The sequence below is a fragment of the Varanus komodoensis genome, unplaced genomic scaffold, assembly GCF_004798865.1.
Source record: "Varanus komodoensis strain SLA01 unplaced genomic scaffold, ASM479886v1 scaffold16, whole genome shotgun sequence".
NCBI lineage: Eukaryota > Metazoa > Chordata > Lepidosauria > Squamata > Varanidae > Varanus > Varanus komodoensis.
The window spans coordinates 14,819,866-14,834,552 of record NW_025335468.1 but is presented as its reverse complement, the minus strand read 5'-3'; the positions used below and the strand labels follow the sequence as shown (position 1 = coordinate 14,834,552).

General features: G+C 40.5%; 1 protein-coding gene across 5 annotated transcripts in view; it reads left to right on the top strand.

Annotated features, from left to right (window-relative positions):
* DENND2B (DENN domain containing 2B) overlaps positions 1 to 14,687 on the top strand; it is a 157,463-nt gene that overhangs the window by 80,118 nt on the left and 62,658 nt on the right. For all 5 annotated transcript variants that reach the window (XM_044425932.1, XM_044425929.1, XM_044425931.1 and 2 more), the window contains one exon: positions 5,489 to 5,625. In XM_044425932.1, the coding sequence (XP_044281867.1) occupies positions 5,489 to 5,625 (137 nt within the window). The remainder of the gene's footprint in view (positions 1 to 5,488; positions 5,626 to 14,687) is intronic.

Below are 14,687 nucleotides of genomic sequence, written 5' to 3'. Positions count from 1 at the left end.
ATTTTGCATGTGCGGTATGTTCCCAAAGGATATAAGAATCTATTAACAGTTACAGCTGCCAGAGGAGCTTTTATTTTCACAGCAATAACAAGGATAAATGAAGACTGTAGTCTGTGTGCTGTGCGACTGGAGAGCACCGCATCTCCATTCATACTTTCATATAGCAGGTGCGCACTGTAGAAATTAGCTTACTGCTTTTATTTTTCTTCACACTGATCCCATGAAGTTGGTAAAGCCCAAGGTCTTTCACTGGTTCTGTGGCTGTGGGGATTTGGTGGGCCTTCTGTATCCAAACCCCCAAATCACCCGTAGCTTCTCTTTATTACGTGTTTCATCTATGGAATGTAATCAGAGATATTAATGTGAAGACTATCTTTTCAAGAAAGGGACATTTGTTAGCATTAAACACACAGCTTTCCTATATAGCACTTGGCTTCAGTCTCTGTAGTTTAGCTGTATTGGCATCAATTATGCTGAGTGAACCTTCCCCCAAGATTTCTTTCTCATGAACAGATGAGGTAGAAATACTTCTAGCATTATAACTAGGACCATGTTTGCTCTGTAGTTAAAAACAAACAGCCAAAATAACAGATTGTTCAGTAATGTAACTCGGTTTCTGCAGTCTGTAAAAATTATGAAAAGTTATTGAATGCATTTCCTTATTTTTGCAGAATTTGTTACTTGTTTATTTCTTTGCTACAATTTTACCCTCTTTCCATAAAATACACTCATGGCACCTTATGCTTGTTGTAATAAGTCTACTAGATTTCCTCTAGTTTCCAAAAAGGGCAGATACACTCAAATTCTTATAGTACTCTTCGAAAGAGTTGGTTGTTCATGCGAAGCATGAAGAGGTATGCAGAGTACCAAAGCAATGTCCCCTGGACCACTGGAAATCATACCTGGTGCCTGCCTTGGTTTATTTAGGCAGAACTGAATGTGCATGGACTATTTTCAACAACCTTGAGGGTTAGATTTGTAAAAAATTGTGAAAGTTTTGAAGATTTTCTTTTTTCTGATTTTCTGATTCATTGTATTTTTATTGTCTGCTTTATGGACTCTTGTAAGGTTTTCAGAAATGCTTGGCTCTGGGGCAGTATAGAAATGATGGAGGAGGAGGAGGAGGAGGAGGGAGTTTCTTTGAATACTGAATTGTAAACCAATTAATTCTATGCTTGCACAAATGCACAGAATAGATTCATCTCTGATTATCACTTTTATCATAGAGCAATAAGTGAGCAAAAGCAATAATGTCTAAAGTAGCCAAAAATGTACCTGTTTAAATATGCAGAATATGCAGGAGGGGTATGTGTGTGACAGAGTTCCATGTCTGTAAATACTTATTCCTGTATTCTGCTGTAAAATTAATTTCATTGCCCTTTTAAATGCAGAAATGCATGCATGCATTGTTCTGTATTGACATTTAGCTCCTTAAGGGTATCCACAAGAGATACAGAAGGAGCAGAATGTATGACAGCTTTCCAGGTTGCTACTGAGTTAATTGTTCTCTGCTTTTAAAAATCTGAAGTATATTTGCAATGGTTAAAAGCTGGTCTTTCAGCTTTTTCAATAACTCCAAGGTGGGAATTCAGTGGTATAGTAAGACCTGAAGTGGTCACATATCTGAAGAATTTCTAGCTCAGCTACACTGCATTGAATTTTGTGCATAGTGGGTGAAACTGCTTGAGGAAACCTGAGGCAAAATCCAAGAGAAAGCTGCATTGCTACTGAATTTTATACTTGTTGGTGAGATGGTAACCATGATACTGATGACATCAATTGAAAATATATTCATGTGTCCAGATACTGGCTTGGAACCAAGGAGTTTGTTGTATGGGAAGAAGGGATTTCTAATTACGCAAGAAATGCCCTCTGTTTTTTGTCATTCCCTCCCTTCCTCTTTACCTTACAGTCCCCTGCACTACATCATTTGCTGAGTCTTTAAAAAGTCTTGCTAACTGCCACATTGGTGTGTGTGGGGTGGTGAAGGAATTTTGTGTCATGTAGATGCAGCCCGGAAGGGAAGAATTAAAGTCCCCTGCCATTATGCAGTCCTGATCCAGTTCAGGAGTCCTGCATTCAGTTTTAAATAAAGGAAAAGACTGTATGGAGCTACTGTGTACATATTAAATATAAAATGAGGTTTGAACCTGGGGGGTGATTCTTGATGGATGTGTAGAAGGGCGTGAGGGAAGGAAGGGAGTGAGGGAAGCCCATTGTGTATGTGAATTCTGCTTGTAATTTGGATTCAAGCCTCTGAGATGTTCTTGGATGTGCACACAGCCTTACAAACAATTTTACAGCAGAAAGATGGCTAAGTAATATTTATATGCCTTATATATGAAATGTTCCTGGGTACTATTTTTAATTACTGGATTACTGGTGTCATTTCATGGGAGCTTGACCAGATAAAATATTCTGGTGGGTGAAAGCATGTAAGAGACAAGATTTTTTAGATTTCTAATTGTGTTCCGACAAGAACCTCTCTCTGCTTGTCCTGACCTTGATAATTATTGCTTTTGCTTTTCAAATGGAAAGTAAATAGATGAGTAAAGTATATGTGTATATCCTTGAATGTTGATCACAACTTCAGCAAAGGCAATCAGTTTCTTTTGCATGTCTTTTGTTTGGGGCTAAACCTTGTTATTTTGGGGGTTAATGGCGAACCATAGAGCATAATGCCCATGTGTTTTAGAAACCTTGCCTGAAGTGTATCTATATTCTACAATGGTAATCTCTTGTGTCCTTGCATAATGTATAGACTATAGGGAATTAGTTGAAACTTAACTGTAGAGTTCAGTGCCACTATGTGACTAATGTAGATGGATAGCAACTAATGTCCTCATACTGCGCTGAATTAGGACTGTGGAATGTTGGGTGAGGCTTGGTGTGATGAGCTGAGAGCAGAAACCGGACCAACAGGAGGTGGGCAACAGCTGGCAAGTACCAAGACCACAACATCTGCAGGAGGACACTGACATTACTCTTGTAGAAACCACGAGGCCTTAAGTAATCCTATTGTATTCTCTGGGTTTTGTTTCTTCATTTTAAGTTTTGCTTTCCCTAAGGATTTCCCAAGCCCTGTCTCTGGAAGGCTCTCAGAGGGGTAGGACCCCTTTGCTTGAGTGCCAGTGAATAGTGATCTGTGTCATAGGCTTCCATAGAAGTATGCGGCTTCAGTTACCTGGTGTTTTAATAAGAAAGGAGACGCATGCTCCAAGTTAAAGGTTCAAGTCACTGACTTCAGTTGCAAAGTTGGCAATAGAGTCTTCTTTTTTAAGGCAACCCATACATTGTTATTTCTTGGATTGTGCTTTGGAAAGGCTTGAAGAATATCTGACCTTTGAGGCAAACTCCTCAGCATCAAAGTTACAGTCTGAGGTGACTGGAGCACTTAATAACTGGGTATTGTCAGGTAAACAAGGTGAATGCAATCAAGCTTTGATACGTGCCTATAGTCAAGTATACTTGGCTTCAGTGAAAGCAGCCAAGAAACAATATCTTATTACTTCTTTCTCTGCCACCTGTCAGAGCTCTCTAAGGTCATCTGCTACAAGCTGGCCCAGTGGATATCTTGGAGCCATCAGATGCCTGTTGTAATATATGTGTTCGGTGTTTCCACAATGAAATATTTTGCATCCATCATAACTTAGACTCCAATGTTATCACAGTGGAATCAGGTGAGATATCCAGAGCACAACCTGGTCAAGTTCTCTTGGATGAGCTGTGTTAGGTTCAGTTTGAAGGTGCTAACAAGGTGCTCCGACAGGGTTAATGCAACCATGCCCATAGTTAATCTTTGTCCCTCTTGGGTAGTAAAATCTAGCAAGGAGGGAATAGCCTGCTGGGCCAGGGAAGTGATTAATGCCTCTAATTGGTCCCATACCACTTAAAACAGGCAGTGGTAAGGCCACTCCTGAAGTAACAATTTCTGGACTCAGAAGATCTTGATAATTTTAGGCCAGTGGCAAAGATCCCTTTCCTTCAGCAAGTGGTGGCCAATCAACTCCAGGCACTTTTGGATGAGATTGATTATCTGGCTCTATTTCAGTTGGTTTTGGCATGGAAGCAGTTTTGGCTGCCCTGTAGAGTGACCTATGCCAGAAGAGAAAAAGGAGTGTGACACAATTGGTATTTCTGAATCTCTCAGCATCTTTTGGTATCAGCAGCCATGGTATCCTTCTGGGGAAGCTGCTTCATTTGGAAGTAGGGGGCATGGACAGCTGGCTTCAGAAGGTGGTGCTTGGGCCTCTTGGACTCGACATTATGGGATCCCTCAGAGCTCAGTCTTGTCCCACATGTTGTTTAATGAAAGTTTAAATGAAACTTCTGGATAGGGTCATTTGGGGTTTTGAGTTCCTTGTCTTCAGTATGCTGATGACACACAGCTTTATTCCTCCTCTGAGGGAGGAATCTGGGGCTGGGGTCTGCTAAATTGTTGCCTGGTTATGACAATGGATTGGATGAGGGCTAGCAAATTGAAGCTCAATCCAGACAAAACTGAGAGGCTGTTGGTGGGCAGCATCTCTGACCAAAGGAGGGTGCTTAATCTGTTCTGGATTGGATTGCACTTCCCTTGAAGGAGCAGGTTTGTAGATTGGGGATGCTTTTTGAGTTATCCTGGTCCCTTGAGGCTCAGGTGGCTTCAGTGACATTGAGTGCCTTCTACCAGCTTCTATCTGGACAGGGTATTTAATTAGGTAGTATAGGGCATTGCGTCAGTCGCTCCCAGGTTTTGTGACTTTGTGTAAGCTGTTGTCGTTTTAAAATATGTCTTAAAATGTGGCTTTAAATTTTATATTGTATTTTTATGATATCTTTTTTGCTATTTTGTATCGTATTTTATTGCATTTTATCAGCTATTGTGATATGCTCAGAGCGCTTTGGCTATTTGGCAATATATAAATATAATTATTAATAATTCATTTAACCATTTCCTCATCCTCATCCCACCTATCAGTAAGTTTTATTTTATTTGGGTATTTTTACCCCATCCTAGATGGTGCAGGTACTCATCTTGTGAAGGATATTCTTGATCATCATGACATGCAATTGAGTTTGATGCATATTCAGCTCATGAGCTAGCGCAAATTCTGCAAAATTAGACAAGAAAAAGTGGTCTGTTTGATCAATGTGGGCTTAAACAAAATCACATTGTGGTGATGTTTTGAGTATTTTCAGTGTATTCCAGTAACTTGTCTATTCTCTAAATGTGGCAAATGAATGTGAGTATATGTTTCTTTAGGTTGACAAGGAAATAATATCACTAGTCTTTTCAGTGGGCAGGTTGCCATATGCATAGTAAAACAAATTTATCTTAGAATCAGCTTTAAATGAAGCGCCCTGCTCCTGTGTAACATGAGAGAGGGAGAGGTTCTGAAAGGGAGAGGATGAAATGTTGATACCATAACCCAGTATTCACTAGGCCATGAAAGTATTGTGGATTAGGCTATCAGAAAATTAATATGTTAACTTTCTTCTATTCTAGAAAATCCTTTGAATTTGAAGATGCTTCAAGCCTCCAGTCATTATATCCCACCTCCCCGAGTGAGAACGGTACAGAAAGCCAGCATAAGTCTGGATCTAAGAGCACTTTAGAAGAGAATGCCTATGAAGACATTGTAGGTAAGGACCTGTTGCAGCAGACAAAATGGCTACCTGGTGCTGAGCAATTATTTTATTTATCTAGTTGATTTACAGCCCAACTTTCTGCCAAAAAATAACACTTAACACAGTAAATGTTAGACAGTGACATGCTGAATACATGCCCTGCTATAACTGAACTCTTGGCTGTTGCCTGCAAGAAGCAGTTAAGTGAGGGGGAATAGGACTGAGGCATCGGAGCAAATGTATTATTCACAGACTACAAGCAGGAGGCTCTGATTCCTTTCAAGCCTCACTGAATAGCCTTATTGGAAACAGATTACTTGGTCAGCCATCACTATGTTTTTCGTAGACCCAGTCACTATTTTAAAGGTTTTGGCTGGAAATCCACAATGGGGTGAGACTGTAGAGGAAAAAATGGTGTAGAATTTACAGAACTATGTTTAGATCTCTGTGTAAACTAACCTGTAGCAACTGCCTTTGGATCCCTGGTTATGTTCCTTTTCCAGCTACATGTGTTTCTTTTGGAGAAAAAGTCCAACTTAGAAATACTGGAGCCCATAAGTTTTTGTAAGATGGGTAAAAGTTCCAGGTTATGAGAAGGAGGCTGAGTCCACATGTTGACAATAAGCTATGCTGGAAACTTCACTCAATTGTGTGAAGCCAGCATTCATGCTGAAGTGTAACATATTTGTATTTCATTAAACCAGCCTTCCCCAACCTTGTACATTCCAAACATGCTTGAATTGCAGCACCCAGAATTCCCAGTCAATGTCCCTGCTAGATGGGAATTCTGGGGGTTGTAGTCCAACTGCCTCTGAAGGCCACCAGATGGAAGAAGGCTGCATTAAACCATGCAGAGAAACAGTGGTTCATTGTAAGGTTGCTGCACTTCAGTGTAGTTCGTTGTTATGTGTGTTCCCAGTTACAATTGTTCTACACAGTTTCCACAGTTCTGCCATAGAGTTTGGTGGCAAGAGTGGTTGTGACTGCAGAAGAATCTCCAGCCTGCATTTTCCTCTGCCCTGTTCTGCCTAGCAACTGCAGAGTTAGAGCTTGCCGCACTCTGATTGGCTGCCTCACCCTGCTTTTTACCTCTGTCCCCTCTGCTGCAGCTTCAGAATCTCAGCAGCAGTGCGGCATCACAGTGTGTTGCCTTCAGCGGCAGTGACCTTGGGGACATGTTTGGCACTTCTGTCTGGTTGCTGCCCTTTGCTGGAGTGATCCTTTGAAACAGCTTTGTGTTTGTCCTACTCAGGGAACCAGTGTTCTCCTGATATGAAGACTGCCTTACACATGAGGAATACCCAGAGTTTGTGTACACTTCAACATCAGTGCAGTCATCCTGAAAAGCTCCCCTTCCTCTCTTGTCTTCTTCCTGACAAGTGAGCAGACCAGTTAAGAAGTGTCTGGTGTCCCTACTATCTAGCCCACGAACAGCAGAGTCTGAAGTGTTACTGAAAGAGCAAAAGAACGGACATTTGGGTTTGGATTCAACTCTTTAAATGGGCAGGTGCTTCACCCACATCTCTAGGAGACATTACTCTGATATATACTGTTCTGCAACCATTTAGGTTGTAATAAAAGAATTGTGCTTCTAAGGTTTTCATCTGAGTCTGCTGGAGAGAGAAGGAAAGAAGTGACCTTGCTCATGACACTTCTCTTTAGTTTATCAGCTGTTAACATGATTCTGAAATGTTGTGCATTAGCTTTTCTTTACAGATGGAAACACTACTCTTCTATCAACTGTTGTACACAATATTAAACTGTATAAGTGTTAATATAAATTATTTTCCTAAGCACAACACATTTGACAGTTTCTTTTGCCAACATGCTGATAGTACTGATCTAAACTGCGACTGAATATTCAGTAATAAAAATAGATTAGTAACTCATTTAGCTTCAATACCAAGAACCTGCCCATCCATGAAGTTTTCAGTTGAGCCCATCTAGCTCTATCTTAGCTTATTTCTTTGAGAGGAATGTGCTTAATTAAAATTCCTTCTTTCTCTTCAGAGGTCTATTAATGGTAGACCTGTAATTAGAAACCCAGTGCTTTCTCATTGGTCTATAACTTAGGAAACCATGGAGCCCTATTAAGCAATGGTGCCTGCATGTTCTTCTCATAGGAGTAGCTTCTTTTTTGGATGTTTGTGTAGAAGTTTATTATTGCAATGTGCATTTGTGCTCAGAGGTCTTCTTTCTTCCTTAAATACAAAATTATGATATATTATGACAACCTCTCACATGAGGGTCATTCTGTGCTTTATTCTGATTTTTTAGAATTCTATCTTGTCAAGTTGCACAGTAGTGTTATGATATCTTTTGGGCTAAGGAACCGTTATTTGACTCCATTTTTGCAATTGTCTTTTTACAGAATTCCTAGGGGTAAATTGCCAATGTAAAATAAAAGGTACCAAAGTTCTTTATTAATGTAAAACCTGCAAAACAGTATTAACATTTGTAAGTGCTGTATACTAGCTCAAAGGAAAAAAAACTGTAAAAATGATTTTCATCTTCTTCTGAGAGATTCATAGTGAACAGGCTAGTTTGTGGCAATAGTTCATGATTCTTCTCTCTCTCATATCTTGGACCATTTATTTTAAAGGAGACAGAATACTCAGACTTGGTAGGATGCTTCTTGAAGCCCTATATTTACTCATTGACCAGGTCTACATGGGCTGTTGTAGGGTTCTAGGGTGGTTTGTTTATCATGGTAACAAGACAGACTCATTGGGTTCGCATGATATGGCAAGCTGCACCAGCAAGGGTAATTATGTAAATTATCTTGACTTGTGCAATTGGGATTAATTATCAGCCACTCTGTAAGCATGCAAACAGGAATTATATCTCTGTGCTGTGATAGAAACTGATCCTGTACCCAAGTTCCTCTCAGGCTGGGGTATCAGTTATCTTGCTAACTCTAGAGTTATCGATTACAGGATGTGACATCACCAATCTCACTGTAGCTTTTTGATTTGTAGTTGTGAAAAGTCATTGAAATATTTGTATTGTCAGTGCTAGTTTTATGAAATAGAATACATTATAGTTGGTGCTAAATGGTTTAATTCTACTGAAATTTCACAGTTTAACACTTAGCACACATTTCTAGCATAGTTTCCCACCCCCTTCCCATGATGTGTCATAAGGAAATTTCATTGAAATCAATTACTATATCAAAGGGAAATGGGAGAGTCTTCATAGTTGGTTCCAAACTCTTTTCTATACATACTTAAGCAAAACTCATTAGACTAAACAAGGGTATGTGTGCATACGCATTTGTATATGGAGGTGTGTGTGTGAAATTTGTTTTATTGCTACATCAAGCATGAACTCAACACTAGATGCTGAAGTTGTTTTCATTTGGGCAACTTAAGCTGCAATCCTATGTATGTTTAGACCAAAAGAAGGTGTGAAATTCCAGCATGATGTGGCCAGCCTGGCTGTTTGGAGTATATGGGAATTGTAGGACTGTTATCTGCTTAAGCTGGAAGGCAGATGAAGAAAAGGAAGACCAGATGTGAGATGGATATATTCCATCCAGGAAGCCACAGGCTTGAATTTACAAGAGCTAGGCAGGGCTGTCATGGATAAGACATTTTGGAGGGCATTAATTCATCGGGTCACCATAACAGAGACAACTTGACAGCACATAACAAAAACAATGTCTAGGATTGCATCTTGTGGTCTGGTGTCAGAGGCAGACTTGACATCATTCAGCCCTTTCCAAGCTCTCCTCCATTTAAAGTTTTTAGTTGGCCCCATTCTACATGCTGAAGATGAAACTCGAATACTTTGGCCAACTAATGAGAAGGAAGGACTCACTGGAGAAGAGCCTAATGCTGGGAACGATTGACAGCAAAAGAAGAAGAGAATGGCTGAGAAAGAGGTGGCTAGATGGAGTCACTGAAGCAGTCAGTGTGAGCTTAAGTGGACTCCGGAGGATGGTGGAGGACAGGAAGGCCTGGAGGAAAGTTGTCCATGGGGTCGCGATGGGTCAGACGCGACTTCACAACTAATAACAAAATTCTACATGCTAGAGACAGTCATAACTGCTTGAGTTGAATCCAGACTTTCTCAATGTTCACAGAATGCTCAGAGCAAGGATTTTAGTTGGGTCTACCTTTTATTCTCCCTCCTTTGTTTTAAAAATGTTTCTATTAGAAGTAATGTATGAGGTTAACTGGAGGTTTTCCCTGGAGGGTGTGAAGAGGTTGAATGATAAGCTAAATAAATTGGAAAGTCTTTACTGTTTTGTGTTTGAAATAAAAGTTGATAGCCACATACGATAACTTCCTGAAAAATTCAAAAAGTGATCAGAAGAAATGGAACAACCTAAAATCATTCAACTGTTAGCTGAAAGCAAATGTAGGGGGAGAAAAGGAGAAAATGTTCTTTTCTTTTTGCAGTATTTATTTATTAACACATATATGCATGCAGCTTTAATTGATTAATCAATCTAACGCTCATATGGTTAACAAAATTGGGTTGTAGCTCTTTATGCAGTGCAAAGAGAGATTTCATGAAGGACTGTTGTAGAGATCAGTAGAGCTCACATGACAAGTAATTAATTTGAATGTTATCTTGAAAGTAACTCAGTGAATGCAAACAGCAGACTGAAAATATTTTACTTTCAGCTTTTAATCTATAATGATCAAGAGTCAGTTTGCATTTGCTAAGCATGGGCATCCTCAAATACTGAATTATTCTAGAGGAATGCGCAAAAAGCCCAGCTGTGAGCCCTATTCAGGCAACACATCCATGTTCAGTGATTGTACATGTGGTGGGCATGTGGGATCATACCTGCTTGGCCTGGCTCTGTCACCTGCACATTCAGCTGAACTCCCGAAAAGAATTATGTCTTCAACCGAACCTATGGGAACTCTTGCACATGCAACTTTTTGCAGGATTTCAGCTAAATACAGAGAGATGCTTATGCATGTACCATGTGTGAATATGTATAAGTTCTACTGAGATCTTTGCCTGAATCTGTGGAGGCTTGGCACAGAGACAGTGATATAATTCTTGATGTGTTCTGGATATAATTTTTGATGCATTTCACTGGAATAAATAGATATTGTGGAAAGGATACTCCCCTTCCACTGTAATGTTAACTTGCAGGTTTTTCTTTATATCCTTGAATGTAATAAGAATGACATCTCATGGAAGACTTCTGTATAATGCATGCTTGGGTACAAAAGGAGCGCCAGTATTTCCCCAAAGATGTTCCCCGAAGATGTTTCTTCTGCTACTTTTTTATTATGACAGGAAGAAGCAAAGAGAAAATGCTTACTTTCTAGAAAGGGGCTACTACAGTTTACTGGTAGTGCACAACATTTTACTGTATGTATGAGATCCCAGACTCAACATGTGCCCTTTTTTAAGTTAAAAGAATTGTGTGTAAGAAGGAAGGCTGGTATGCAGAGTTGTGCGCCTCACAGATAATTTGGTCACAAACTCTTGTTGCTGTTCACTGAATGAACTCTGTAGCATTTCTAAAAATACGCACACATTATTTGAAGAATTAGCAAATTCTGCCAAGTGCTTGTCTTCCATGCATCACCGTGTATTTAAGAACTGCGGACAGAGATCCAGTTGGAAGAGACTGGAGTTGGCATGGCTTGCATGTTAGAGCAGATGTAGAGATCCTCTGCAAGTAAGCCAGGGACTGGCTCAGGAGATGGGCCACTTGAGAGAGGTCAACACTTGCTTATTCCAATAAAACCCTCAAGCTCTGTCTCATCCCATCCCATCTCATGCTATAATGTTACACAAAGGGAGGGTTTGAAATCTGACAGAATTTAGGATGACTAACTTGTATTGAAACAGGTGTGCCCTGAAACTTGAAATACGTTGCTTCATATTATCTGCCATGCTTATAATTCTTGAATCTGGCATGCTTATAATTCTTCGGTCTATAATGACCCCTGACTTGGATCCAGCAAACTTCACAATTTTTGATCATTCAAATAAAGTCATTTTTTCTGCATCTACCCTAAATATCCTGCACGATGGGATGGGCTTGTCTTCAGTAAACTTACAACAATATAGGGTGTTCCAGGGGCTTTTAATTATCCATTTTCTTTATTTCTGTTGACTTATTTAAACATAAGAGCCAGTCTGAGAGACCAGGAAGCACACTTTCAAAATGTGGCAGTTGTTATTTCTTGAAGTGGCACTATGTGGGCCCATGGACACAGTTCTCAGAGAAAAAATTCTAAGCATGTAGCACCATTTCCAAGACAATTCCAATCTTTTTTCTTAAGTATGTGGCAGGAGCTATGTTTCTTAGTCTCTCAGAGAAACTTTTACCTTGACAAAAAAGGGAAATGACGAAAATATTTAAAAGCTCTCAAGACACTTCTAAATATAAAGTTTAAATTCCAAGATACATCAAAATTTTGTATGGCAGAGTACTTTAATCCAAACTTAAACCATAGGATGTGTAATTTGAGGAACAAACTATAAATTCTTATGACATTCATTTGTATGTTACTAATTCCAATGAAAACATATTCTTTAGATCAGCTTGTGAGGTTGCAACTTCTCTTCCCAAAATAAGGGGATTGGCTTTGCAGAACATTTCAACTGATGCAAAAGTACTTCGGCATTCTATTACTTCTCTGGCAAAACTGTAGAATGTAAACTTTTATTCTGGGATTGCTAGGGCTGTATCCTGTTGTTAGGAATGCAATTCCTGGCTTAGCTTAATTGAGAAAATGGGAAATCAGTGATTGCTCACCAGCTGCAAACGTGCATTAATTCCTTCTGTTTCCAATCTCCATGTCACAGTTAGTCGCATATCTGGTACTTTGTGATTTTGAAGAAGCTACAGATTGCTCAAACAGCTTCACTTTGGTATTGGGAAACCCTCTTTGTGTTGTTAAGAAAATGCCTTCAAATACTGATTTGGTGGCAAATCTGTTCTCTTAACAGCAGGCTAACCGAGAGAAATTCTTTTACAGCTACATGAAATTCCTTTTGATAAATTCCTGCTCCCAAATTGGAAAGGAATCTGCTATTCCATATACATTTGTGAGGAATGCAGCTTTTCTTTTTCTTGGTCCCATTTTTCATTCCTGCCTCATTTCATTGTTGGCTTGCTTGGCTCTGCCTAGAGTTGGCTCCTCATCTGCCACGCTCGACAGCCAGGCTGATGGGACACTCTGTGCTACATCATTGTGCTGAGGGCTGGCTGCATTTCTCAGCATTGCGTATTGAAAGAGTGCAGCCATCACAAACAACTCATCAATGCTTTGACCTCCCCAGTGTCCTATTATTCATGATTTTTCCAAAGCATGCTGATTATTTTACCATAGCTTTCATTTGCGCTTGCTTCAGATGAATTGTTGCACCACGTTGCCTGGAAAACTGTTCTGCAGATAAATGTATCAAAAGGTACACTTTTCATGAATGCCTTAGTGTTGTATTCAAAAGTACAGGACTCAAAAAGGCCCAAATATTTTTTAAAATAGGTGAACTCCACCGAAGGGGTGGGGTCTGTGATTAGAGTGTTTCCCATATCATAAACTTCTGAATTCAAGAAAAAATAGTCTTACAAAATTTAAGCTAAAAGAAAGTCCATGCTTTCCCTTCACTGTCCGTGAGGGAATAATTCCAGCCCTAGGCACCCAACTATGATAAAATTAATTATAATAGATAATGTGTTATAAATATTACTCAGAAGACTCGTCAGTGCCTATGTTATCTCCTCTTGATGTTATCAAGGCAGTAAGTAGAATGGGACAGGTTCCTACAGTTTCTAGCACTTAGAGCAAACAGGTGCAGGAGGTAGTGGGAAAAGCTCATTTACATTTCAGTGGAGGGTGCCCCTCACTTTCATGTTATGTATTCTGTTGTGGGTCAGTCAAAAGGAACACTTTCAGGAGCGAGAGTATGATCTTTAAAACTCAGTAAGAGAAGATAACATGGTGATCAGGTAATGGACAGCTAAATTTACACTGGAAATCTGTGAGTCACCCAGCTATTTAACACTTCAACTTGCCCATCACCTGGTTTTCCAAATGTTAATTGAACAGTGAGTTCCAGTGTTTATTATATTTCACGGTGTCCTTGCAGCAGACATCTTTCAGTTTTGCCAAAATTCGGTTAATGTACAAGTAGAACATTTTGCATGATTTTTACCCATTTACCTGACCTCAGGACAGAGGAAGACTGACTGATCTATCACTCAAACAGCAACTGCACAATATTCTTCATATTTGTTTGGTTCAAGTCTTGAATGTCATTGGCGAGGTTGACACATCAACAAGCAACCCCATGTGTTTACCATGGCTTGTGATTTTTTTACCTTTATGGGGTTGACAAGCATGGCTTGTCCGACCAACATAGGCTCGTGGTAGCAGCCCTCCTCCCTCCCACCATTTCCTTCCTTCTCAGTCCTCCGGGCAGTATCTCTGGAGACACCATAGGATGAAATGAGACTCCTCCACAATTATGAGCCAAGTTTGGCTCAGCATGACTGTCAAGGAGCTTCTGTGGTGCAAACTGGGCTGATGGCAGGGAGCAGTTGTGACTGTTAGAGGAGGAGGAGGAGAAGGGGGTGGAGGAGGAGTCTGATCCATCTCAGGCAAAAGGGGAGGAGGAAATCAGCTGGGTGGTCCTGTGGAAAGGAGAAATGATGTCCAGCCGATTCTCTCTCTGACCAGCCGCTTGTTCCTGCAATAGTGTGAGAAACAGCTGGGCAACAGTGTCTGGTTGGGGGCTGCACTGCACTGTTTTGCCTGCCACCCCCTCTGCATATGCCAGAGGGAAGCCCTCCATGCATGAGGGGGAAGAGGGGCAAGATCAGAGGGGCGATCGTGTCTAGTTGCGGGCTACATTGCTTAGTTGATTCTGCCACCCACACTTGCTCCTGCTTGGGGATGCATCTCTTGCAAGCAGGAGGGAGAATGTGGTCGCCTTCCCCTTTGTTTCTGCTGATTTCCAGATAGGTGCTTGGGTGGGTGCTGGGTTAGGGTTAGGGAGGGGGATGAGCAGGACAGTCAAATGAGCAATGCTCCCACCAGCTGGACAATGCTGCAGAGCTAATTCCCACACCTCCTGCTTGCATGAGGGACTTC